This window comes from Salvelinus fontinalis, chromosome 31, assembly GCF_029448725.1.
Source record: "Salvelinus fontinalis isolate EN_2023a chromosome 31, ASM2944872v1, whole genome shotgun sequence".
Lineage (NCBI taxonomy): Eukaryota > Metazoa > Chordata > Actinopteri > Salmoniformes > Salmonidae > Salvelinus > Salvelinus fontinalis.
The window spans coordinates 22979608-23006282 of record NC_074695.1 but is presented as its reverse complement, the minus strand read 5'-3'; the positions used below and the strand labels follow the sequence as shown (position 1 = coordinate 23006282).

Below are 26675 nucleotides of genomic sequence, written 5' to 3'. Positions count from 1 at the left end.
TAAGGTATGAGTTTGCATAATCTCTCTTGCCTATCTTGGAAGACGTTTTCAAAGCTGATGATTGCCTTGATATATTGTTTTATTTCCAAATGTGATTTCTAAAAGTTTCTAAATGTTGCAACTACATTCAAACCAGGCAGTTGATGTCCTCAACCATGTTTCGTTAAATTATTAATATGAGTGAACATTGGCTAGGCTGTTTCCAACTGGACCAACAGAGCGTCATTACATTGCAACATTTCATTGTCGTTGTTTATCATTATCAGGGACAGTGTATTTCTTTAGGAATACGCCATAGTTGCCATAGTTTCCTGGCTCATCAAAGACTGTAGAAACGCTGCGTACATCTTTGGTGTACGTACATATTATTTGATTTGTAAATCATATTGATTAGGTTTGCACATAAAGCTGCATCAAACATATGTTGGACAAGTCAGCGTAGCTGCGCACGTGGGCGGGATCAATAGTGTCACATGATTTGACAGTTCGACCATTGACATCGATGGCAAAAAGCTAAGGAAGGAAGGAAGGAAGGAAGGTGAGCTGTTGCTGACGTTTTCTTCGACGTCTTTATTTACACACGTAATGGAAAATGACGTGGTTTGAATTGCATTTAGATAATTAAACAAAATCAGTTTAAGTAATATTTGAGGGCTGGGCGTCCAATTATCAGACATGGCTAGCAAGGTAGTGAGCTAACGCCGTTTGCTTTCTCACTGTCAAAGCTAGCAGGCTCCATCTCTGATGATGGCGTCTGTTGCTAGCTAGCTGACTATGACTTAGTCACTAGCTACCCTCTGAACACATTACACTGCCCAATGCAGGCTTTCTTTGCTACTATCTTTGAGACATTAATCTCTTGATTAATGTCGATCTAGCTGGCAGTGTTCTGTATCAGCCAATAACTCGACTGTCTGGACTCTGGAGGCTAAAATTATTAGCCATCGCGTAGCCTACTCGCCTACCATTAATAGTTATGTTGTTTATGTGTTTATAGATAGCTGACATCTGCCCTGGCCGTGGCTTCCCCTCTACCTTGACTGTTTGTGGAATGGCTGCAGTTTGGCAGCAGGTGTTGGCAGTGGACGCAAGGTAAGTCTCATTCAATAAACTGGTGGCATGGCATTGCCTGATGGCCTCACAGTATTGATACAAATACGTTTACTGATACACATCTTGCATTGATTGCTGTCTAGGGCTAGCCTGGATAAACCAGACTGACCGCTGCTGAAACAATGGTGAGTGCAGAAGTCAGTCTGGTTAAACCAGGCTAGCCAAGTACCTTGATTGTATTTTAACTGCTGTTTGTATTAGTGAAAAGTGATACTTGGATAATGAATGACTCCATGTTATATTGAGCCTATACAGCAGTCTGCCGTGCAGGCAAAAAAATCTAAGGAACTGTTTGTCTCTCTCACTTCCCCGATCCCTTCCACAGGTACAATGCATACCGCACGCCTACGTTCCCACAGTTCCGCACGCAATACATCCGGCGGCGCAGCCAGCTACTCAGGGAAAACGCCAAGTGTGGCTTTGAGCCGGGGCTGCGCAGGCATTACCTGAGGCTGCGCAGCCAGCTGCTGGCCCTGCGCTACGGGCCCCTGTCTGAGCAGAGCAGCTTCAGGGCCAGCAGTGTGCGCAGCTCCCGCACCACACTGGACCGCATGGAGGTTAGACTCAGACTGAGAGCAAGGAGCAGAGGGAAAGAGAGAGACAGACAGACAGACAAAGACAATAGGCTACTGTCAATACACATTAGGTCAGTTGAGATGGTTGGAGGCAGACAGATGGTGTAACTGACACTAATAAGGATGCGTAGTAGGCACACTAAACTGACCACTTTAGTTGGGAGGAATAGATGGATTTCAAAGAGAGGTGGTGAGTTCATATAGGCCTACTTTTGTCTCTGGCTAAGATTATTTGTTTTTTATATGGACTGCAAGTCCCTCACTTACACTCACTACTTATGGTTTTCTATCTCCCTATTTCTCCTCTCCTTCCCTCTTTCTTGACAGGATTTTGAGGAGGATCCCCGTGCTCAGGGGGCTCGTGGTCACCGTCGATCTGTGAGCAGAGGCTCCTACCAGCTACAGGCCCAGATGAACAGGGCAGTCTATGATGAGAGGTAACCCCAGCAACCCCTCACTCAACCCTACTGACCCCATTCATATCTTTGTCTCTGCTTTTGAAACACTGCATTGTTTTTTATCTTTATTAGCACAGAATTTCCTTGAGTGATGCTTCGATTTGTAATAAATTATTCTCCCTGATTGGAAATGTGGGTGTGGAGGACCCCAGGTGCCTTGGTTCCAACCTCTGTGGCAGAAGCTAGCCGTGCCATGGCTGGGGACACCACTCTGAGCGAGAACTATGCTTTTGCCGGCATGCACCACATATTCGACCAACATGTGGACTCTGCAGGTGAGTGGAAAGTACAGTATGTGATGGCAAGATCAGTGCAAGGAGTGAGTATTTCTGTGTCCTATTATCATGTTTTGTTGGGTTCCCTCCTTTCTAGTTCCACGGTTGCAGTTTGCTAACGATGACAAGCACCTCCTAGCCTGCTGCTCATTGGACGGCACCCTGTCCATCATGATCCTGTCCCCGTCCCCGCCCAGTGTGAAGGTCGTTCTGAAGGGTCATGCAGGTCCCGTCACCGACTTTGCTTGGTCCCTTAGCAATGATGTCATCGTGTCGACATCAAAGGATGGAACACTGCGTATTTGGAACACGGAGGATGGGAGGTGTATCCGTGAGGTCAGAGACCCAGAAGCTAGCGAACTGCTTTGCTGCACCTTCCAGCCTATGAATAACAACCTCACAGTGGTGAGTCATAGTAGAAGCTCAGACAAGTTACTAATTCATACCCACACAATATCCACACTAGCATATCACTTAGAATACATGGCCAAGGCCAATACATTGCTTTATTCTAAGTGGTATGCTAGCTGTCCCTACAGTGACCAAACTCTCTTCCTTACGGCTTTCCTGACCTTTAACAATGCTCACCCTGACTTCTGTTCTGTCCTGCCCTGCAGGTAGGGAACAGTAAGCACCTCCTGCAGGTGGTGAACATCTCCACTGGGAAGAAGGTGAAGGGGGGTTCCAGTAAGCTGACGGGACGGGTACTGTCTATGTCCTTTGATGCCCCTGGGAGGATCCTGTGGGCCGGGGATGACAGGGGCAGCGTCTTCTCCTTCCTGTTTGACATGGCCACAGGTATACTGAGGAAAAACATGCCTACTTCTTATGAATATTTCATAATAATGAATTGTATTAAAGAAACCCAAAGTGCTAGGCCAGAAGTATGGGACAGACAAGTGTTGTGTGTGTGACAACTCTGAATTTCAACTCACAGGGAAGCTGACCAAAGCCAAGCGGCTTGTGGTGAGTGAGGGCAGCCCAATCTGCAGCATATCTGCCCGCTCCTGGATCAGCAGAGAGGCTCGAGACCCCTCCCTGCTGATCAACGCCTGTGTCAACAAACTGCTACTCTACAGGTCTGTCAGAGAGAGCCAGAGAGCTACTCCTGCTCCATTAGCTCCATAATGCTCAAAATGCTTATACATATACTGAACAAAAATATGTAAATGCCACATGCAACAATTTCAACGATTTTACTGAGTAACAGTTCATATAAGGAAATCAGTCAATTGAAATTATTTCATTAGGTCCCAATCTATGAATTTCACATGAATGGGCAGGGGCACAGCCATGGATGGGCCTGAGAGGGCATAGGCCCACCCACTTGGGAGCCAGGCCCACCCACTGGGGAGCAAGGCCCAGACAATCACAATGGGTTTTCTCCACAAAAGGGCTTTATTACAGACATAAATAATCCTCAGTTTCATCAGCAGTCCGGGTAGCTGATCAGACGATCCCGCAGGTGAAAAAGACGGATGTGGAGGTCCTGGGCAGGCGTGGTTACACATGTTGTGAGGCTGATTGGATGTACTGCAAAATTCTCTAAAACGAAGTTGGAGTTATGGTATTGAAATTAACATTAAATTCTCTGGCAACAGCTCTGTTGGACATTACTGCGGTCAGCATACCAATTGCATGCTCCCTCAACTTGAGACACCTGTGGCTTTGTGTTGTGACAAAACTGCACATTTTAGAGTGGCCTTTTATTGTCCCCCAGCACAAGGTGCACTTGTGTAATGATCATGCTGTTTAATCAGCTTCTTGATATGCCACACCTGTCAGGTGGATGGATTATCTTGACAGAAATGCTCACTAACAGGGATGTAAACACATTTCTGCACAAAATTTGAGAGTAATAAGCTTTCTGTGCGTATGGAACATGTCTGGGATATTTGATTTCAGTTCATAAAACATGTGACCAACAATTTACATGTTGCGTTTATATTTTTGTTCAGTATAGCTTGATTAACTACTGTGTCGTGCCCTGGAATGTGTGTATGTTATATCATTCATGTACTGTGTGCTGTTGATTGAGCAAGGAAAGCATGATCCACTCTGCACATTGCATGCTGAGTTGAGTTTGACTGGTTCTCTGTTCCTCTCGTCTTTATAGAGTGGTGGATAATGAAGGCACTCTGCAGCTTAAGAGGAGCTTCCCCATCAAGCATGGCTCCCAGCCCCTTCACAGCATCTTCTGCCCTCTCATGTCCTTCAGACAGGGTGCCTGTGTTGGTATGAGCCCTACAGCCTTACTCTGACTTTCACTCTATCTGCTATAAATGGGATAAATAAAAGTGCACCACACTTAAGAACATTGATTGTGTACTGGTTGCCAGTACATCAACTCACTGAAGTATAGTGTAGTTACTGTATGTACCCATCTTCATTCAGTTATAGCAGGTCATAACAATCAGTTATAACCAATGTTCCCTCTAATGTTTTTTGGCATGAGTAAATTTCAGTGATTGGGAGTCCGATAGGGAGACGCACAATTGGCCCAGTGTTACTGCTGGACTGCTTTTTGTAGCGCTGAGTGGAAATAGGAAGAACGTATAATTTTAGGGCTTATAAAAGTGTTGAATACAAACTTCAACATGAACTCACACACAAAAACAGCAGCTCTTTGCTGTATTTGTTGACCGTATCTCACTAATCATGGCTTTTTAACTTTTTGAAATCTCACAGTATCAACTTTGCTGTAGCTTTAATTTATGCCTGCTACATTACTGCAGACATGATAATCTGAAACATCCGATTGGCCAGCGGTAGGCCTATAGTGCACTTGATTTGCTCTCTGGGCCCGCCTGGAAGGCAGAGTTTGTACCTTCAGACACATGACATGGTTCAAAATGGCAAGTTTGCCTACCCTATGTGCAGTTTAGGGGGAACTTTGGTTATAACAGATTGGTTTTCACAAGTATTCTCTCTCTTGTCCTTCTTCCCTATTTTTCTCTTCCTTTTCTCCACTCTATCCCAGTGACTGGCAGTGAGGATGCCTGTGTCTACTTTTTCGATGTGGAACGCAACACTAAAGCCATAGTCAACAAGCTGCAGGGTCACGGTGGCCCAGTGCTGGATGTCAGCTTCAACTGTGACGAGAGCTTACTGGCTTCTGCAGACTCCACTGGCATGGTCATCATCTGGAGGCGGGAGCAGAAGTGACCAACCACCAAAAGCTTCTTTCCATGCACTACAAAAAAAAAAGCAACTACCACTCACTTTGAACCATCCAATCACTAGAATGCTAAATACAAGGGGCAGGGAAGGGGTATCTGTGTTTTTAAGGCTGGGATTTAGTGGTTACTGTGAGTGCGGTCCCCGCGAATGCAGAAATATAGCATTTTTAAATATAGCCAACAAAGTGCGATCCAATTGAATCCCTGCCTAGGTTTTCAACGTAAAAGGGAGCACTGCTCCTCACTGAGGGTCCTGAGAGGTTTGCATGTGTAAAGACTAGGACCTGTAATAGCGCTAACTACTTATTGTAAAGCATTAAAATAGCAAAATGGAATATACAGTAGTATTAAATGACAGCCTTGTTCCTCTAAAGTTGCCCATTTTCCTTCAATCATTCCCATGTTTATTGTTCTACTGTGATGTGCATGGCAATGTATCAAGAACCCATCATAGAAATCAGTACCGACATATTCGAATAACTACTGTGTGTGTATATATAAAAAAAAAAAATACTTGATGGGAACTCAAAGAACACATTGTTGTGCGTTTGTGAGAATTTGTGTGTTTATGTGCCTGCCTGTGGTGTCATTTTAAAGTCATGGTTGCAAAGAACTATAATATATTTATAATATGCACATACTGAATAAAGTAGCCACTGTACATTTCACAGAGTTTAGTGTTAGTGTTACAATAGAGCTATCCAGCATGTAGTTAAAAAAATATATATATAATAAAGGAAATGAGTTACCTCTGGATTATTCAACCATTACAATGGGGGAAACAATAGGGTTTTGGGATGAATGGCGAAAATAAGGTGTTTGGTTAACACAGGTTGAGGAGCTCTTACACGTTTTGTTCTAATAGATATCAGTTAACGTGACCATTATGAAGCCTTTGTGCTTTTTCTGATTACATAAATGCTTCAAAATTCACAAACAAATAAGCCTGTTTTTACCACAGACCTTATTTTCTGCGTTTATCCTAAAACCCTACAAAAACTAAATTTTCCTATAGGCTTTGTCCAAAGAACCATGGCAGAGTTAGTGCCTACAAAAAAGACGCCATTACTATTGCTCTGTCGCAAAGTGTAAATGTTTTGTTTTTCCACACGTGCGCTAGAAGTCTATTGGTCATTTGGGCTGCCTGTCATTCTACAATCGGATCCAACCATTGGCTAGCTAGACTTCCTGGGATTTTGGCGGTGGAGTAAACATGGCGGAAGATTTAAAAGGTAAGGTCACATTCTCGAGAAAACGTTGGATTTTGCATACTTTCCTTCGGTAACTATAGCGGTTCTATGACAATCACGTTTTTTAAAAATACCATATATCGCGGAGTTGATTAGCGAAGTGATGATGCACCACAGTTTATGAGATATTTGTCGAATTTAACCAGCTACTGTAGCTATTTCGCAATCAATGGTCGTAGCTATGCCATGCTGATTGTTTGATTTTCATTGATAAACAATAGTGACTATACTATCACATTTTAAATAGTTAGCAACCTAGCTACTTAACGTTATGCACATACAGAATGTTGAACATGTTGATAACTAAATGGAGTTATGATAGTTGTTGATCGAAGCGACCACAGTTGTGTTCTTTGTGTAACATTAGCTAACGTTAACTGGCTTGTCACTCACTGCAGGGTGCCAAGTTGTATGTAAAGTGACAACGTACCAGTTGCAGACACTCTGTCGTCATGAAGGGATTGTGTGCTTGGATCTGGGGGTCAACAGGAAACAAATGCACAACTTCGAAGTGGAGTACCTGTTTGACTACAAGAGGACACTTGTTCCTGGTAGGAAGACAGCCAATGCCACAGGAGTACCAAAGGTTAGAACAAGTTCTAGCTAAACTTTGGATTGATTTTGGGAGCTAGATATTCAATTGATCCAGCTTGCAGTGCTATACTCTGACGGACATCACAGGCAACATGAACTTGTTCTTTTCAGTTCTTAACTGATGTGGTGCTGTCACTGAAAGCATCCATCTGTACTTGAGAGAGAGAGAACTGCTCCCCTGCTCCAACCTCCAACCTGTATGTGTATGTGTGTCTTTCGGAGGGGTTGGGATAAAGCCGGAAGTCACATTTCTGTTGGCCTTGTGTACAATTGGATGTCTAAAGTGATCTTTGGTGAGATCTACCTTGTCACAGGGGTGCCAGAGTTCAGTATGACTCCTTTCAACTGCTGTTTTTCTTCCTAGGAGCGAGAGTTCTACTTGGTTAAATGGAAGGGTTACCCAGATCACATGAACACCTGGGAGCCGAGGAAAAACCTGCGGTGTGTGGAGCTCCTACGTCAGTTCTGGGACGATGTCTTCCTGGAGCTGCAGAGACAGAAAAAGACTGTAGTCCCCAACCGGTTTGAAACAGAGCTGTCCTCTTACCTGGAGCAGAGGGCCAGGCATAGGCAGAGCCTGCAGAGGTGGGAGGCCCAGATCAACAGTGTCGGAGGCCTCACCAAACGCATCCTGGTCCGCAACCGTGTGGACTTGGAGGGCCCTCCGAATAACTTCACCTACATCAACAACTACAAGGTGTGCAAAGGCTTGTATATCACCAGTACTTTGTATCAATGACATGTTTCAACTGTAGTGATGTCGCCCTCTTTATCCCTGCGGTATTATGCATCAGCAATACAGTACAAATATAAAAATGTACGCTACCGGTCAAAAGTTTTAAAACACTTACTCATTCAAGGGTTTTAATTTATTTTTACTATTTTCTACATTGTAGAATACTATGTAGAATAACATAGAAAAACTATGCAATAACACATATGGAATCATGTAGTAACCAAAAAAGTGTTTATATTTGAGATTCTTTAAATAGCCCCCATTTGCCTTGATGACAGCTTTGCACACTCTTGGCATTCTCTCAACCAGCTTCATGAGGTAGACGGCGGACGTAAAGGTAACGTAAAGGTAATGGCGGACTGAACGAAGTTATGTAGAGCACCTCAAGATAAAACATAATATTCAAAATATCTGCTAAATTAGACTAAAATATTAGCACTAAATAATCTGGTGGGTGATAACCTTCAATCTGGATAATAACACAAAACAAATCCTAAGACTAGAGACATTTATCGACAAATATTACGAAAACAAGCAACACCCAAACATGACGGAGAATAAGACAGGGGAACCGAATCAAAAACGAAAACGTGACTCCTCAACCGACACGGATGATCTAATATTCTCACCACCGGCAATGGTAAAGGTCGAAACCGATCTGTTAAAATCAATAAATGACAAACTGGGTATACTTGAATTAGTTAGTAAAGATATAAAAGAGTTGAAGGCAAGCCTAGAGATGAGTGATGAAAAAGCTGCGGCTTTGGAGAAGGAAACACACGCGCTAAAAGGGACGGTCAATAAGATTGAAACCGAAATGAATGAATTTAAAAAGGAGAACAACGTTCTGAAGGAATGCTTACTGGACATACAAACTAAAACCATGAGAGAGAATTTGGTACTTACAGGTATCCAAGAGAAAGAAGGAGAGGTTCCTGAATCTGTAGTTAGAGTTCCTTTTTGCAGCGCTTCAGATACCGCGCGAAGTTATCGATAAGATCCAACTTGAACGTGTACACCGCCTCGGACAGAGAGGGCAGAGGTACGAACGCCCAATCATTGCCAAATTTGCTTCATTTAAAGATAAAATAATGGTTAAAAGCCTAGGTAAAAGACTTGCTGGGACCAAAATTGGCATGAATGATCAGTTTCCGAAAGAAATTGCAGAACGGCGCAAAGTTCTGTATCCAATTTTCAAAGAAAATAGATTAAAAGCGAAACGAGTAGCTCTCGTCGTTGATAAACTATATATTGATAACCAGTTGTTCAGAGACACAAAGATTACTCCATGGTTATTTTAAAAATTACAAAGTTCTCATAGATGAGGAAAATAAACACAATTCAAGCCCGGTTACTGATTGTAACAATACAATACAAAATATAGCTTTTCTATAAATCTTCACATATAACTAATTGAACACAAGCACTATTTCTATATAGTGAAGATAAAAACTAAGTAAACAGAAGGCACAGTATGTGTGGATGGTGTGGTGTGTGTTTATTTTTATTTGTTATGTTTGGAAAGTTGATTGAGTGAGTAATGAAATAGTTGCATATCCCAGAGCCAGTGTATTGCTGTGGGCCGGGTATGAGAGGGCTTTCAATGTTGTTCAGATGATGGATATACTTTTATAATGAATTACACGTCTTATTTATTTATTGTCCTATCATGGGGAACTACATTTTTCAAATAAATTATATCTAATTATTTATTATCCTATTTTAATGGTACGGTCCATGGCCCTATACCCTAGACACCCACATGAATGGCCCAGATACTAAGGAGAAGTCCCTAACTGTTTTATGTGCATGCTGTATGCGGTCTGTATGCAGCCAAAATGAGGTCAGGGACCAAGAGCAGCACTGCCCCCTCAAGATTCTGAGCCTGCTTGGCAGGGTTGGTCCTGCAAAGCCAAAGCCCCCTAAAGGGAGAGCATAATAAACAAGGAAATTCTCAAAGCTGCTAATGAGGACCTTGTACCTAGCCGGTGGGGATTCCGGTGGGGTGCCCCCACCCAGGCAGTGGCAGTGCTGGCAACACTAGCTGCAGTAATCCATGGGGAGGGGGTCACACTCGGACATTCAGAGAGGGGGTATATTATTGTGGCCCTGGTGGCACGAAACCAATCGGACTGCATGGAGATGCTTGGGAACATGGTCAAAATGGATGACCGTATTGTGGGTGTTTCAGGAAGAAGGTGTACATTTGACCTCTATCATCTAGGATGTGACAATGGTAAATAAATCTCTACATTTATGCTCATTTTTTGCGCGGTCTTGCAGGCCTTCTCATGCAGCTGCAAGTACATTTGTAAATCATGACCCATCTTGAGTTGGGCTCTGGGATGGTGCAATTGTTGAGAGGGTGAGCTTATGGTTGTGTGGGGGTAAGGGCTGAATGTGTGTGGGTGTATGTGTGTATCCCACAACTGTTGCGAAGGAAGAAGTAAAAGATGTTAGGGACTATAGAGGATGATTCACAGCAATATGTAATAAAAATCGAGGTGAGGGCGATGGAAATGCATTTGGCAATGGATCTGCTTCGGTTCGGTGGATGGTGCTGTGTGCACTTTTCGAAGGATGGATCCCAGTCGGTCCGGGGCTGTGCGATGCGGGGGGTCGGGGGTGGTCTGCCGGGCATTGGGATGACAACCAAACTCGAGATGGGGGCTTTTGGTGGGTGGAATAGTGGGGACCAATTGGAGGTTTGTTTAGTGGAGATGCAAATGTCATGGTACAACTATATAGACACTCAATCATTATGTTACTTTTTAATAGGACGTTTACAAACATATATTTTGATAAAAATAATTGAAAGGTGTGTCTCATTATGGTAAGTGGTGAAATAAGTATAGCCAGTTACAATTGTAATGGCTTAGCAGATAATAAGAAAAGACGATCAGTATTTACCTGGCTAAAAGAGAAGGATTATAATATCTACTGTTTACAGGAAACCCATTCAACAGTTTTAGATGAGGTTTTGTGGAAAAAGAACTGGGGGGGCGAAATATATTTCTCCCATGGGCAAAGAAATTCAAAAGGGGTGATGGTTTTAATTAATAATAACTTTGATCCAAATGTGCAACTTGTCCAAACAGATCCTCAAGGTAGATGGATTATTTTAAATATGTTATTGGACAATAAACATATATGGCTTATTAACCTATATGGTCTGAATAATGATGATCCAAGCTTCTTTGACAATATATATAAGAATGTATCAACTCTACAAGCAACACTAGACTCTATTATTATAGTGGGAGATTTTAATACGGTCTTAAATACCTCTATGGACCGGAAAGGAAATCACACTACAAACTATCACCCTCAGGCACTTAAGGAAATCAGGAATGTCATGGATATATTGGAATTAGTGGATATATGGAGACTTAAATACCCTGACCTAGTGAGATATACATGGCGGAGGCTTAATCAAGCTAGTCGCCTTGACTACTTTCTTATATCATTCTCTCTGGCACCAAAAGTTAAAAAGTGTTTGATAGGGGACAGAATGCGGTCGGACCATCACATAATTGGCATATATATTACTCTTACAGAATTTCCACGTGGGCGAGGATATTGGAAATTTAATCAAAGCCTACTAGATGATAAATTGTTTAGAACTAGGACAGAAGAATTTATAACTGACTTTTTTTGACATAACAAAGGTACAGCAGATCCCCATATTGTATGGGACACTTTTAAGTGTGCCTTTAGAGGCCATGCAATTCAGTACTCATCTATAAAACAAAAGCAATTTCGATCAAAAGAGTCCATATTAACAAAGGAAATTGAAGGACTAACAGTACAGTTAGATAACAATAAAAACGGTACCATAGAGGCACAGAATAAGTTAGAGGAAAAACAAAAAGAAATGGAGGACCTTATTCAAGAAAGATCCAGTGTAATATATTACAAAAATAAAGCGAACTGGATGGAATATGGGGAAAAATGCACCAAATTATTTTTCAATCTTCAATATAGAAATGCTACCAAAAAAAATGTATTAACTTGTTACAAATGATGGAGTCACGCATGATTCACCAAATGATATTTTGAAAGAGGAAGTAAAGTACTTTAAGAATATATTTTCGTTTCAGTTCCTCCATCTCCACTAACTGAAACTAATTGTATGGATTTTTTCCCTAATAATAATGTAAAATTAACATCTGTACAGAAAGACTCATGTGAAGGCTTAATTACAGAGGAGGAACTACTTGATGCAATTGGGGACTTTAAGGATGGGAAAACTCCAGGACTGGATGGCATACCAGTGGAAGTATACAAAAAAAAAAAATTATATACTCAAAGGACCATTATTAGCTTGTTTTAACCACTCCTATATAAATGATAGATTATCAGACACGCAACAAGAAGGTGTGATATCATTATTACTGAAACAGGACCCAAGTGGTATATATAAAGATTCAGTCCATTTAAAAAATTGGAGACCTCTTACACTTCAGTGTTGTGATGCAAAAATCCTAGCAAAATGCTTGGCGCATAGAATAAAAAAAGTTTTGTCAGATATTATTCATCCTAATCAGACAGGTTTTTTACATGGACGATACATTGGAGATAATATAAGGCAAGTACTGGAAACAATAGAACACTATGAAATATCGGGGACACCAGGCCTGGTTTTCATAGCTGATTTTGAAAAGGCTTTTGATAAAGTACGACTGGAGTTTATATATAAATGCCTAGAATATTTCAATTTTGGGGAATCTCTTATAAAATGGGTAAAAATTATGTATAGTAACCCTAGGTGTAAAATAGTAAATAATGGCTACATCTCAGAAAGTTTTAAACTATCTAGAGTAAAACAAGGTTGTCCACTATCGGCATATCTATTTATTATTGCCATCGAAATGTTAGCTGTTAAAATTAGATCAAACATTAATATTAAGGGATTAGAAATCCAGGGCCTAAAAACTAAGGTGTCATTGTACGCTGATGATTCATGTTTTCTTTTAAAACCACAACTAGAATCTCTCCACGGCCTCTTAGAGGATCTAGATACATTTGCTATCCTCTCTGGATTAAAACCAAATTATGATAAATGTACCAAATTACGTATTGGATCACTAAAAAATACACATTTTACATTGCCATGTAGTTTACCAATTAAATGGTCTGACGGTGATGTGGACATACTCGGTATACAAATCCCAAAAGAAAGAAATGATCTCACTCCAATAAATTTTTATAGAAAGTTAGCAAAAATAGATAAGATCTTGCTACCACGGAAAGGAAAATACCTGTCTATTTGTGTGAAAATCACCCTGATTAACTCTTTAATCATATCACAGTTTACTTATTTGCTTATGTTTTGCCTACACCTAGTGACCTGCTTTTTAAATTATATGAACAAAAAATATTCAATTTTATTTGGAACGGCAAGCCAGATAAAATTAAAAGGGCCTATTTATATAACGAATATGAATTCGGAGGGCAGAAATTATTAAATATTAAAGCATTAGACCTCTCACTAAAGGCATCAGTCAAACAAAAGTTATACTTAAATCCAAACTGGTTCTCTAGTAGATTGGTACGAATGTCTCATCCTATGTTCAAGAAGGGCCTTTTTCCCTTTATTCAGATTACACCTGCTCACTTTCGGTTGCTTGAAAAGGAAATAATCTCCAAAATATCTTTATTTTTTAAACAAGCCTTAGAAAGTTGGTTGCAATTTCAGTTTAATCCACCTGAAAGGACGGAACAAATAGTACAACAAATCTGTGGTTAAATTCAAATATAGTAATTGATAAAAAAAACTGTATTTATCGAAGAAATGTTTAAAAAAGGTATAATTTTTGTGAATGATATCATAAATAGGACTGGTGGAGTAATGTCACACATGCAGCTAACACAGACATATGGAAATGTCTGCTCTACCCAAAATTACAACCAATTAATTGCAGCATTACCACAAAAATGGAAGAGGCAGGTGGAAGGGGATAAAAGTAAGGAACTTGTATGTCGGCCTTATATTAAAGAACATAAATGGTTAAAAAAAGTGTGATAAATAAAAACATATACCAATTTCATTTAAGGACCAAAAAACTTACAGCTGTGCCATATAAATTGCAAAATAGTTGGGAAGAGATTTTCGATGTACCCATTCCATGGCACATGGTTTATGAATTGATACGCAAAACAACGCCGGATTCAAAACTTCTAATTTTTCAATTTAAATTATTGTACAAAATTTTTGCAACTAATAGAATGTTATATATATGGGGGATACAATCTTCTCAGCTCTGTAGATTCTGCTGTGAGGAGGCAGAGTCATTAGACCATTTATTTTGGTATTGTCCGCATGTAGCTCGTTTTTGGTCACAGGTCCAGGAATGGTTGAAGAATTGCAACATTTGCGTAGAACTAACGCTACAGATAGCAATACTGGGGGATTTGAAAAGCCATAGTCAATCAATCAATAATATAATAATTATTTTAGAAAAAAATTGTAGTTTTAATTTACAATCCGTGGAAGCTATGAGAATAGGAAGATTCAAATCTTTTGTGAAGCATCATAGCACAGTTGAAAAATATATGGCAAATAAAAATCCGAAATGGATGATGTTGGAAGATAGATGGGAAAGGTTGAGTGGAGCTGAAGGGTGGGACTAATAACAAGATAAACAATGTAGGGCATACGGGATCTGTGAAATGTGTATAGGTGCGGAGGTATTGTGAAATAGCACAGTTACAAGTGGAAATCAAACTGGATGGACAACATAAATAGAGGAAGGACTAAGAACAAACAAGAGAGAACTATTATAAAGTAGACTGTGTCTGTAAAATGTGTATAAGATGTATAAATTGAAGGTAAAAACAGAAATGTTTATCAGTTTACTCCAATTGGGGGATCGGTGGTAGGGTTTGCGGGGAATAATAATAAAGGTATACTCTTTAAAAAAAGTATGTATGTTTATGTAGGTATGTGTATGTATATATGTGTATATGTATGCATACGTGAATGGATATATATATTTACCCCAAAAAGTATGGGGGATTGGAAATGATGCCGACAATTACATTGGAAGCAACATTCTTTCCGCAATATTAAGCTGATCCACCCCCACCCCCCCCCCCCCCCCCCCCCACCCCCCCCCAAAAAAAAAAAAAAAAAAAACAACAGTGTCGGATGCCTCACCAAACGCATCCTGGTCCGCAACCGTGTGGACCTGGAGGGCCCTCCTAATAACTTCACCTACATCAACAACTACAAGGTGTGCAAAGGCTTGTATATCACCAGTACTTTGTATCAATGACATGTTTCAACTGTAGTGATGTCGCCCTCTTTATCCCTGCGGTATTATGCATCAGCAATACAGTACAAATATAAAAATGTACGCTACCGGTCAAAAGTTTTAAAACACCTACTCATTCAAGGGTTTTAATTTATTTTTACTATTTTCTACATTGTAGAATACTATGTAGAATAACATAGAAAAACTATGCAATAACACATATGGAATCATGTAGTAACCAAAAAAGGGTTTATATTTGAGATTCTTTAAATAGCCCCCATTTGCCTTGATGACAGCTTTGCACACTCTTGGCATTCTCTCAACCAGCTTCATGAGGTAGTCACGTGGAATGGATTTCAATTAACAGGTGTGCTTTCTTAAAAGTTAATTTGTGGATTTTCTTTCCTTCTTAATGCTTTTGAGCCAATCAGTTGTGTTGTGACAAGGTATACAGAAGATAGCCTTATTTGGTAAAAGATGGCAAGAACAAGAACAGCTCTTATGGCAAGAACAGCTCAAATAAGCAAAGAGAAATGACAGTCCATCATTACTTTAAGACATGAAGGTCAGTCAATCCGGGAAAATGTCAAGAACTTTGAAAGTTTCTTCATGTGCAGTCGCAGAAAACATCAAGCACTGTGATGAAACTGGCTCTCATGAGGATCGCCACAGGAAAAGAAGACCCAGAGTTACTTCTGCTGCAGAGGATAAGTTCATTAGTTACCAGCCTCAGAAATTGCAGCCCAAATAAATGCTTCACAGATTTCAAGTAACAGACACATCCAACATCAACTGTTCAGAGGAGACAGTGTGAATCAGGCCTTCATGGTCAAATTGCTGCAAAGAAACCACTACTAAAGGACACCAATAAGAAGAGGAGACATGCTTGGGCCAACAAACATGAGCAATGGACATTAGACTGGTGGAAATGTTGTTCTTTGGTCTGGAGTCCAAATTTGAGATTTTTGATTCCAACTGACATGTCTTTGTGAGACGCGGTGTGGGTGAACGGATGATCTCCGCATGTGTAGTTCCCACCGTGAAGCATGGAGGTGTGATTGTGTGGGGGTGCTTTGCTGGTGACACTGTCTGTGATTTATTTAGAATTCAAGGCACTCTTAACCAGCATGGCTACCACAGCATTCTGCAGCGATATGCAATCCCATCTGGTTTGCACTTAGTCCCACTATCATTTGTTTTTCAACAGGACAATGACCCAACACACCTCCAGGCTGTGTAAGGGCTATTTGGCCAAGAAGGAAAGGGATGGCGTGCTGTATCAGATGACCCGACCTCCACAATCCCCCATCCTGAACTTAATTGAGATGGTTTGAGATTAGTTGGACCGCGGAGTGAACCAAAATCAGCCAACAAGTGCTCAGCATATGTGGGAACTCCTTCAAGACTGTTGGAAATGCATTCCAGGTGAAGCTTTTTGAGAGAATGCCAAGAGTGTGCAAAGCTGTCATCAAGGCGAAGAATCTAAAATATATTTAGATTTTTACACTTTTTGGTTACTACATGATTCCATATGTGTTATTTCATAGTTTAAATGTCTTCACTATTATTCTATAATATAGAAAATAGTTTTAAATAAAAACCCTTGAATGAGTAGGTGTTAAACTTTTGCCCGATAGTGTATATAGAAATCAAAGCTTTTCTCCTAGGTGGGTGAGGGCATTTCGATGACGACAATGGCAGTGGGGTGCGAGTGCACCAACTGTTTGGAGAACCCTGTGGGTGGTTGCTGCCCAGGAGTATTGGGACATGGCTTTGCCTACAACGAGTGTGGGCAGGTGAAGGTTAAGCCTGGGGAGCCCATCTATGAGTGCAACAATATGTGTCGCTGTGGACCAGACTGCCCCAACAGAGTGGTACAGAGAGGAATCCAGCATACCCTCTGCATCTTCAAAACAGACAACGGGCGGGGGTGGGGAGTACGGACCTCTGAGCGTGTCAGAAGGCATTCATTCGTCATGGAGTATGTTGGAGAGGTAAAAAATAACTTTGATTATAGAGACCACATATTTGGTGCTCGGTTTCTATTATCACCAGCAGCTGTAACATTTGACAAGCGAACATCAACATACTAACTCGTGGATTTCCTCTCATGCAGGACTTGGTGTTTCCTGGCTGTGTTATAGTAGATGGTGGTTCTCTCTTGTGATTGGCTGTGCTGTGTTCCATCCAGATCATCACTACAGAGGAGGCAGAGAGGCGGGGTCAGGTCTATGACAGACAGGGAGCAACGTACCTGTTTGACCTGGACTATGTGGAGGATGAGTACACCATTGATGCTGCTCACTATGGAAATGTATCCCACTTTGTCAACCACAGTGTGAGTAGTTCAAGTTCATTTATTGCAGTTTGTAGGCACAAGTACATAGGCTACATTGGAATTTCTCTGTGATAAGGCAATGTTTGAGTGTCCTAAAATAAAAATGGGCTTCACCTTTCCTACCTCTATCCTACAGTGCAACCCTAACCTGCAGGTGTATAACGTATTCATAGACAACCTGGATGAGCGACTGCCACGCCTGGCTTTCTTCTCAAACCGTGGTATCAGCGCTGGGGAGGAGCTCACCTTCGACTACAATATGCAGAGTAGGTTTCATCTGATATATCTCCACAGATCCTAAGATCACTGAAATTAATGATATGGAAATACAGTAAAGAACTGCATTTTCGAGAGGTTACAAAATGGAGTAGGAATTCATATGCCTGATATAGAGCAGATGGAAAGGACAGGGTAAGACTAAGGACCACCCATTTAGATCATAGAGCAACCTGTTTCAAGATAACACAATCTATCGTTTGGTCTGTTTTCCGTTCCCTTTCTAGTTGATCCAATAGATGTGGAGAGTACAAAGATGGACTCCAATTTCAGCATGACTAGATCACCAAAAAAGGCTTCTCTCGTGACTGGATCACCCAAGAAGGTTCACATGACTGGATCACCCAAAAAGGATCCTCTCATGATTGGGTCACCCAAAAAGGATCCTCTCATGATTGGGTCACCCAAAAAGGATCCTCTCATGATTGGGTCACCCAAAAAGGATCCTCTCATGATTGGATCACCCAAAAAGGATCCTCTCATGATTGGATCACCCAAAAAGGATCCTCTCATGATTGGATCACCCAAAAAGCGAGTGCGCATGGAGTGCAAGTGTGGGACAGACAATTGCAGGGGGTACTTGTTTTAGGGGTACTTGTTTTAGGGTTGCAGCAAGGACAAATTCATACATTTTACTTTTCCAGGATTGTCATCATGACAATTCAACTTTATTTCTGTCATTTTAAATGTATACTATGGTGTCTGTGAATATTTTGCCCTATATGATCATAAACTATTCATTAGTGTTTGGGGCATCATGTTTTTTTATTTGTTTCTTACATGTTTTTTTGTTTTTTTTTGTTAGTTATTTGGTTTTAGTATACGACACTCAAATCCAATTTTTTTGCTATCCGATCTCATTGAATGTACACTACCGTTCAAAAGTTTGAGGTCACTTAGAAATGTTCTTGTTTTTTAAATAAAATCACTTTTTTGTCCATTAAATAACATCAAATTGATCAGAAATACAGTGTAGATGCTGTAAATGACTATTGTAGCTGGAAACGGCAGATAAAAAATTATAATAATAATGAAAATCTACAGAGGCCCATTATCAGCAACCATCACTCCTGTGTTCCAATGACACGTTGTGTTCGCTAATCCAAGTTTATCATTTTAAAAGGCTAATTGATCATTAGAAAACCCTTTTGCAATTATGTTAGCACAGCTGAAAACGGTTGGGCTGAATAAAGAAGCCATAACTGGCCTTCTTTAGACTAGTTTTATTGGACAAAATGTGCAATTCTTTCAAAAACAAGGACGTTTCTAAGTGACTCCAAACTTTTGAACGGTAGTGTGTATATAGCAATGCATACATGCTGAATAACTACTCTTCCTTTTCATGTAATCATGTGTTGTACAACACTGGCATATGTGAAAGTTAAAAAGGTGTGTTCTACGGCTTCTTAGGAACAGGAGCCATTGATAGAGTTTGGAAAGTGCTTTGTTGTGCCTGGGTTGCAATAGGGGGGCAAGGCATCAATTACACGCTGTAGGCCCGTCACTCACTGTATGAGGCCTCAGTCATTGGTGGATGGAGCTACTGCCCCTCATTGAGGTTGCAATATGTTACAACGGCCTTATTCCAATTCTCTACCCTTCTCCGGAAGTGTACACTAGTACGCTCCCCCTCATGGTGTCAGTAATATGGAGAAAACTCCCTCCAGCCATGCTTAGATCAATCCAATGTTTTTAAATGCAAGAGGGGGAGTGAATGAGTGCACAATTCTGGATAAGTGTAGAGAATCAGAATACAGCCATAGACTGATGGAATTGTCAGAACTCTTCCCAGTGTGAGTTCCAGTCATGTAATTTGACCAGACATTCCATGAACGATGTCATTCAGTTGCATTCAGTTGCCAAAGCTACACTGTATATTGAGCATGCTACTCATCTTGGTCCAGATCTTTCTGTAAATAAAATTCCTTTTTATTTTTAAGAGTAAAACTAGCTAAATTAATATTTTATTATACCCACTGAATGTTGATCTCAAGTTGTTTTTCTTTCTTTGATTGCTAAGGATATGGGTCCTATTGAAACTTGAAGTCAGCACTCAGAAGCCAGATCAAAATGCATCAAAAGTAGACTTTATTGGTGAGTGGAAAAACAACTGCCACTTCAAATGCTGTACAAGAGAATATATTACAAAAGAATGCCAGGCCCTCAAATTTCAACCCCAGTTCACTTCTCAGTTTGTTTTTTCATGTCCGAACATGATTTTTTAACTTCAATCTGGGAACCATGAAAAATGACACTTGATGTTGGAATGTTATTTTGTTCTCTGCATTTAGAAATGCTGTCTCCTTGAACAAGGGAATGTTCAGACATTTAATAAGGATCCGCCCCTTTCCCTCCCACCAATTTTCACCTAAAATGACATACCCAAATCTAACTGCCTGTAGCTCAGGACCTGAAGCAAGGATATGCATATTCTCGATACTTTTTGAAAGGAAACACTTTGAAGTTTGTGGAAATGTGAAATTAATGTAGGAGAATATAACACATTAGATCGGGTAAAAGATAATACAAAGAAAAAAACATGCTTTTTTTGTATTTTGTTTGTACCATTGTTTTTAAATGCGAGAGACAGGCCTTAATGTATTATTCCAGCCCATCTGCAATTTAGATTTTAGCCACTAGACGGCAGCAGTGTATGTGCAAAGTTTTAGACTGATCCAATGAACCATTGCATTTATTTTAGAAATTTTGTATCGAGACTGCCCAAATGTGCCTAATTGGTTTATTAATACATTTTCAAGTTCATAACTGTGTACTCTCCTCAAACAATAGCATGGTATTCTTTCACTGTAATAGCTACTGTAAATTGGACAGTGCAGTTAGATTAACAAGAATTTAAACTTTCTGCCAATATCAGATATGTCTATGTCCTGGGAAATAATCTTGTTACTTACAACCTTATGCTAATTGCATTAGCCTACATTAGCTCAACCGTCCCACGGGGGACCCGCCGATCCTGTAAAGGTTTAAAGAAATAATTAACACTGAATTTCAAACATTCCCAGATGGTAAAATAAACTACAAAATCATATGGATCTTGTTACAATGCACATTTAGATTCTTTCCAGTTTAGACTGCAGTTGATCATAACCTACACTGAGTGTACAAAACATTATATAATGGAAAGAGCAGGTTTTCCTAGACTGACTAGGTGAATCCAGGTGAAAGCTATGATCCCTTATTCATATCACTTGTTAAATCCTCTTCAATCAATGTAGATGAAGTGGAGGAGACAAGTTAAAGAAGGATTTTCGAGCCTTGAGACAATTGAGACCTCAATTGTGTATGTGTGCCATTCAGAGGGGGGGGGGGGGGGGGGGGGGGGGGGGGGGGATGAAGTGCCTTTGAACGGGGTATGGTAGTAAGTGCCAGGCGCACTTACTACCATACTTCTTGTGTGTTCAGTTCTTGTGTGTCAGGAACTGCAACGCTGCTGTTTTTTTTTAATGGTCAACAGATTCCCGTGTGTATCAAGAATGGTCCACCACCCAAAGGACATCTAGCCAGCTTGACACAACTGTGGAAAGCATTGGCCAGCATACCGGTGGAACACTTTCGACACCTTGCAGTCCATGCCCTGACAAATTGAAGCTGTTCTGAGGGTAATATGGGGGAGTGCAACTCAATTTTAGGAAAGAGTTCCTAATGTTTTGTACACAGTATATCCTGCTATTTATGGTGCCGTTGCAATCCCCTCTATTGAACTAAAGAAAATCAGTTTTAACATGTTAATGAGAATCTGAGAATGTTCATTACTAAGTATTACTACAAACCTGCTTCTCATACTGCACGTGTCCACACACACATCATCTGCACATTACATATGAAACAAAGTCATAATACATTTGCAAAAATAGTAGCGTCTGATAAACATTCTCTTTACAAAAAAAGGGCAGATGGCATTTCTGTATGATATAAACAAAACACCCCAATCCCACCCCATCACATGATATAGTAGTGCATCATGTGATGGTGAACACAAACAGCTCATGGCGGTGCAGCTGTTGGTGTTGTCTAGTCCTGCTGTAGGTGGGCAGGTGGGCCCTCAGCACTTTCCTCAAGTCCTCATTGAGCAGGAGGCAGAAGATAGGGTTGACTCCTGCTTGGGCGAAGCTCATCCACACTGTGATGGAGAGGTACCTGTGAGGGATGGAGCAGGACTTGACAAACACCCTCCAGAAACAGGCCACTATGTAAGGAGCCCAGAGTACCAGGAAGAGCAGGGTGATGATGTAGAACATCCTGCCTAGCCTCCTCTCCGATCTGACCTCCTCCATGCCAAGCAGGCGCCGGTGCTGCTGGTTGTGCAAAGTCTGCCTGATGCCCAGTAGGGTGGGGGGCATTGGGCCTCGGCCAAAGCCTGCGATCCAGTTGGCTGCTGCCTGACCCGTGGCACCCGGGCCGTGGAAGGTCCAGTTCTGGCTGATGGCCGGCATTAGCTGGACAGGCTTCATCTTGCGGTGCTTGTATTCAAACAGCAGGAGTTTGGTGTAGAAACCGTGAGTGGCCAGGACCACGACGGCCAGCATGAGCATGAAGCCCAGAGTGTCATTGGTCTTAAGGTAGCGATGCTCGAAAATGCACTGGTCCTCGTCTTGAATGAACTTGTACGTCCCAACGTCAAAGACAGGCGGAGACGCCATGGCAATGGCCAAAGTCCAGACCATACAGATGATGGCAGCGCAAGTCCAGACAGTCATGCGTTTGGTGTAGAAGCGGTGGTGGGCGATGGCCAGGTAGCGGGTCACAGCCACACAGAACAGCATGAAGGCAGCGTGAAAACAGAAGAGCACAGCTAGGAAGGCCACCAGCTTGCAGCTGAAGGAGCTGTAGGTCCATGCCGAGCTGTTGTGGACAGACACCAGGACGAAGGGGAAGCAGGCAGCAGAACGGATAACATCAGCTAGGCAAAGGTCCAGCAGGAAGAAATAGGGGGCCTTGTGAAGGGCCCGTTCTCGGAGGACCAGCAGAGACACCAGCAGGTTGCCTGCTAGGCTGACACAGAGGATCAGGCCCAGGAACACCAACTTGACATAGGTGGACACGGCCGCAGCTGAGATTCCTTCACTGCTGCTGGTGCTGCTAATGCTACTGGCCCTCTGTGAGGCCAACACTGCCAGCAGGCTCCCTGGGCCATCAATGCCAAAGATCTGGGTCTGGTTAGACATGCCTTCAACTCTATGATTCTAGGGGTAGGGGTACTAGGGTGATTCTACCCCCCCCCCTCTCTCTCTCTCTCTCTCTCTCTCTCTCGGACCGACGCCACTCTTCCGCCTTTGGCACAGCAGCACTCCTATCGTCCGTCCTGGGGTTTCCTCCCTTTGTCCCGCCTCTTACAGGGATATGTGAGGATCCATTCTACATAACAGGCTCATTTGTCTCCATTACATTTAGCACCTGTGAACAAAGAAACAGAAGACAGTGCATTGACACTAACTCCAGGAGGACATAGCTAACATATTTATACATTTACCAGAGAGCAATCATCTGTAAAACAGGCAGCCTTGGCTCATACCTTTGTCAGACCGATTCGGATCCATAAAAACAACAAAGATAACTAAAACATGGCTTCCAGAAACGTGTGTTGGGCAACAGTGAGGATATCTCCACCTTCCTGTCTTTCTATTGCTGGGATCAAATCAACAGTTCTCCAGCATGCCAGCTCCTTGGCTCTCTCAGTAATTACCTTGCCCGTTGCTAAGATACAACAGCTCACATACTTTGTTCAGGAGTGTAGGTGTTTGAGTGCATGCATGGGGGTGTATAGGGGATGGAGCAGAGAACAATCAATCAGGTACAATAAGACAGACAGCAATAGAGCAACTAATTCACATTCTAAATGTGAAAATAGTGTTTGTGCCAAAAAAGGGTACTCAAAATTGGTAGTCTGTGATTTATAAGACACTGTAAAATGGAAATAACGTTACCATTTGGGCCTACAGCTGAACAAAGGAGTTGGGAAGCAGATGTGGGTCTATGAGTAGATCTGAGAGTGATTGATTAACCTGTTGACTTCATAGAATATAAACGATTCCCTAATATTTGAATACATAGGCCATGAACAATGTATTCCTAAACGTAATAACAATATAGCAAGAAAATGTTTACATTGCATGCAGGGCATTGAAGAGGAAACGAGATTATTTTCTGCACATTAGAATACCGTAACCCAAACATGTTGTAACTTAATTGTAGAAGCCGCAGGTACAATAAAGAAATCTAACTAACTGACCTTCGGGAATTCATTGTTGAGCCTAGCACTCAAACATTTAGCACCATGGACAGCGCCACACCAGCGCGAACTAAAACAAAGGACTGATCGCAGATTTATCAGCACCACTGCCACTGAACAGCGCCGCGCCTAGGCAACTCATATAACGATAAGGACGCACCTGTTGTTGGAGCTGGGTCTGCAGGGAGGCCTAAATAAAAGGAAAATTATTGCAATACTGCTTTCATCCCAAATAAGAATGTGGATTTATGCAATCTTAATCATAGGCCTTGCTACTAATGACTAGCTTTGATAAAAAAACATACTTCTGCATGAACTCAAATCACTTCATCAATGCGTTTACTTTTTATATGTTTTATGCCCTGTGAGCATCCAGCATGGGAAAGAGATATATACAGGTGGATCATCATGTTCCATTTGGTAATTTGATTCATATACAGAAATAACTTACCTTCGATTTCTGGGATTTGTAAAGATGCGGGAAACCTCAGTCAGAGAGGCGACACTGATATTAACACATTCTTCAGTCAATAGTGAAACCACCACACTCAAGATAGGCTATGTCTGTCCTCTGAGCGATGATACAATTCGGCCACAGGTAGCCTAATATTCACTGAGCCGCTTAAACATAAGTTTCACACAGACAAAGGTGTGTCCAATTTTCGTGTCCATCATTTCATGTACTTTGCACGATCCTCGGATGTATTGTCACGTCGGAGGTAAATATAGAGTCTAAAGACAATTTAGGAGAGGTTACAGCACGTAGGCGGCTAGCTTCTATGTAGCCTGCAATACAATCTATCTTCCTCTATATCGTCAGATCTAAGATTTTCATAGCGGTGAAATATCGAGTTTCCCTTGACGAACGTCTTGACGCTCCTTGTTTATGCATTTCCATCCATCCGTCTTCAAAATAACCTCGATCAATCTCTATTTTCATTATTTAGAAGTGAACGCTGTGCATTTATTAACCCCGTCATTTGTAGCCAGTCTGTTTTTGTTGTCAGGTGAAGGTCCACATTGCATTTGCCTAATTATAGCGGACCGCATTTGATTTGGCATATAGAAAATGATCATTATTGGAATTCCTATCGCATTACGGTCAAACTAAAAAATGTAGAGTATTTAAATGAATGTATTTAAAGTAATCCCAATTAATTAAATGGCTGCTTGTGTGGATGCTGCTCGCCTACTCGCGGAGTTCGTCGGTTCTATTCGTAGGGGAGAGAGAGAGAGAGCGATAGAGTCAGAGAGAGAGAGAGACAGAGAGCGTCAGAGTCATAACTAAATATATGAAATACAAAAACGATAAATTCAACATCATATAAACACCTGAAAAATATGATTAATGCATGTTTGGTATTTCTTGGATGGGGGGCTAATCCCTATCAAATCATGATTTTCCCTTTTACGGTGCCTTCGGAAAGTATGCAGACCCATTGACTTTTTCCACATTTTGTTATGTTACAGCCTTATTCTAAAATTGATTAAATAAAACAATATCCTTCGTAATCTACACACAACTCACAATTAATGACATTGCGAAAACTGTTTTTTGGAAATTTTTGCAAATGTATTACAAACAAAAAACAGAAATACCTTATTTTCATAAGAATTCAGACCTTTTGCTATGAGGCTCGAAATTGAGCTCATGTGCATCTTGTTTCCATTGATCATCCTTGAGATGTTTCTACAACTTGATTGGAGTCCACCTGTGGTAAATTCAATTGATTGTACATGATTTGGAAAGGCTTACACCTGTCTATATAAGGTCCCACAGTGACAGTGCATGTTAGAGCAAAAACCAAGTCATGAGGTCAAAGGAATTGTCTGTAGAGCTCAGAGACAGGATTGTGTTGAGGCACAGATCTGGGGAAGGCTACCAAAACATTTCTGCAGCCCGTCAAACTGAGAAATCGGGGGAGAAAGGCCTTGGTCAGGGAGGGGACCAAGAACCCGATGGTCACTCTGACAGAGCTCTAGAGTTCCTCTGTGGAGATGGGAGAACCTTCCAGAAGGACAACCATCTCTGCAGCACCACCAATTAGGCGTTTATGGTAGAGTGGCCAGATGGAAGACACTTTTTGGAGTTTGCCAAAAGGCATCTAAAGACTCTCAGACTATGAGAAACAAGATTATCTGGTCTGATGAAACCAAGATTGAACTCTTTGGCCTGAATGCCAAGCGTCACGTCTGGAGGAAACCTGGCACCATCCCTACGGTGAAGCATGGGTGGCAGCATCATGCTGTGGGGATGTTTTTCAGCAGCAGGGACTGGGAGACTGGTCAGGATCGAGAAAAAGATGAATGGAGCAAAGTACAGAGAGATTCTTGATGAAAACCTACTCCAGAGCGCTCAGGACCTCAGACTGGGC

At 41.4% G+C, this 26675-nt stretch overlaps 3 protein-coding genes across 7 annotated transcripts; 2 read left to right on the top strand and 1 right to left on the bottom strand.

Annotated features, from left to right (window-relative positions):
* Positions 1–425: 425 nt before the first annotated feature.
* wdr13 (WD repeat domain 13) lies at positions 426–6268 on the top strand. Of its 4 annotated transcripts, none has more exons than XM_055891813.1 (10): positions 426–534; positions 998–1092; positions 1439–1670; positions 2016–2125; positions 2291–2421; positions 2519–2826; positions 3039–3219; positions 3359–3500; positions 4538–4656; positions 5402–6268. In XM_055891813.1, exons 2-10 carry the CDS (start codon positions 1052–1054, stop codon positions 5584–5586), a joined length of 1449 nt encoding a protein of 482 aa, XP_055747788.1. In that variant the 5' UTR covers positions 426–534; positions 998–1051; the 3' UTR covers positions 5587–6268. The 4 variants fall into 4 exon arrangements, with proteins under 4 accessions (XP_055747788.1, XP_055747787.1, XP_055747786.1 ...); XM_055891812.1 differs by having other exon boundaries at positions 435–538; XM_055891811.1 differs by lacking the exon at positions 426–534 and adding an exon at positions 556–687.
* A 93-nt stretch (positions 6269–6361) lies between these two features.
* On the top strand, positions 6362–19997 carry LOC129829843 (histone-lysine N-methyltransferase SUV39H1-like). The gene is made up of 7 exons (XM_055891815.1): positions 6362–6832; positions 7249–7436; positions 7809–8141; positions 17104–17430; positions 17628–17774; positions 17911–18040; positions 18278–19997. The coding sequence occupies exons 1-7, from the start codon at positions 6814–6816 to the stop codon at positions 18637–18639; spliced, it is 1506 nt and encodes a 501-aa protein (XP_055747790.1). The 5' UTR covers positions 6362–6813; the 3' UTR covers positions 18640–19997.
* A 1378-nt stretch (positions 19998–21375) lies between these two features.
* LOC129829846 (probable G-protein coupled receptor 173) lies at positions 21376–25534 on the bottom strand. 2 transcript variants are annotated; one of them, XM_055891823.1, is made up of 3 exons: positions 24752–25534; positions 24461–24490; positions 21376–23465 (listed from the first exon to the last, which is right to left on the bottom strand). In XM_055891823.1, exon 3 carries the CDS (start codon positions 23234–23236, stop codon positions 22031–22033), a length of 1206 nt encoding a protein of 401 aa, XP_055747798.1. In that variant the 5' UTR covers positions 23237–23465; positions 24461–24490; positions 24752–25534; the 3' UTR covers positions 21376–22030. The 2 variants fall into 2 exon arrangements, with proteins under 2 accessions (XP_055747798.1, XP_055747797.1); XM_055891822.1 differs by lacking the exon at positions 24461–24490.
* Positions 25535–26675: the final 1141 nt, after the last annotated feature.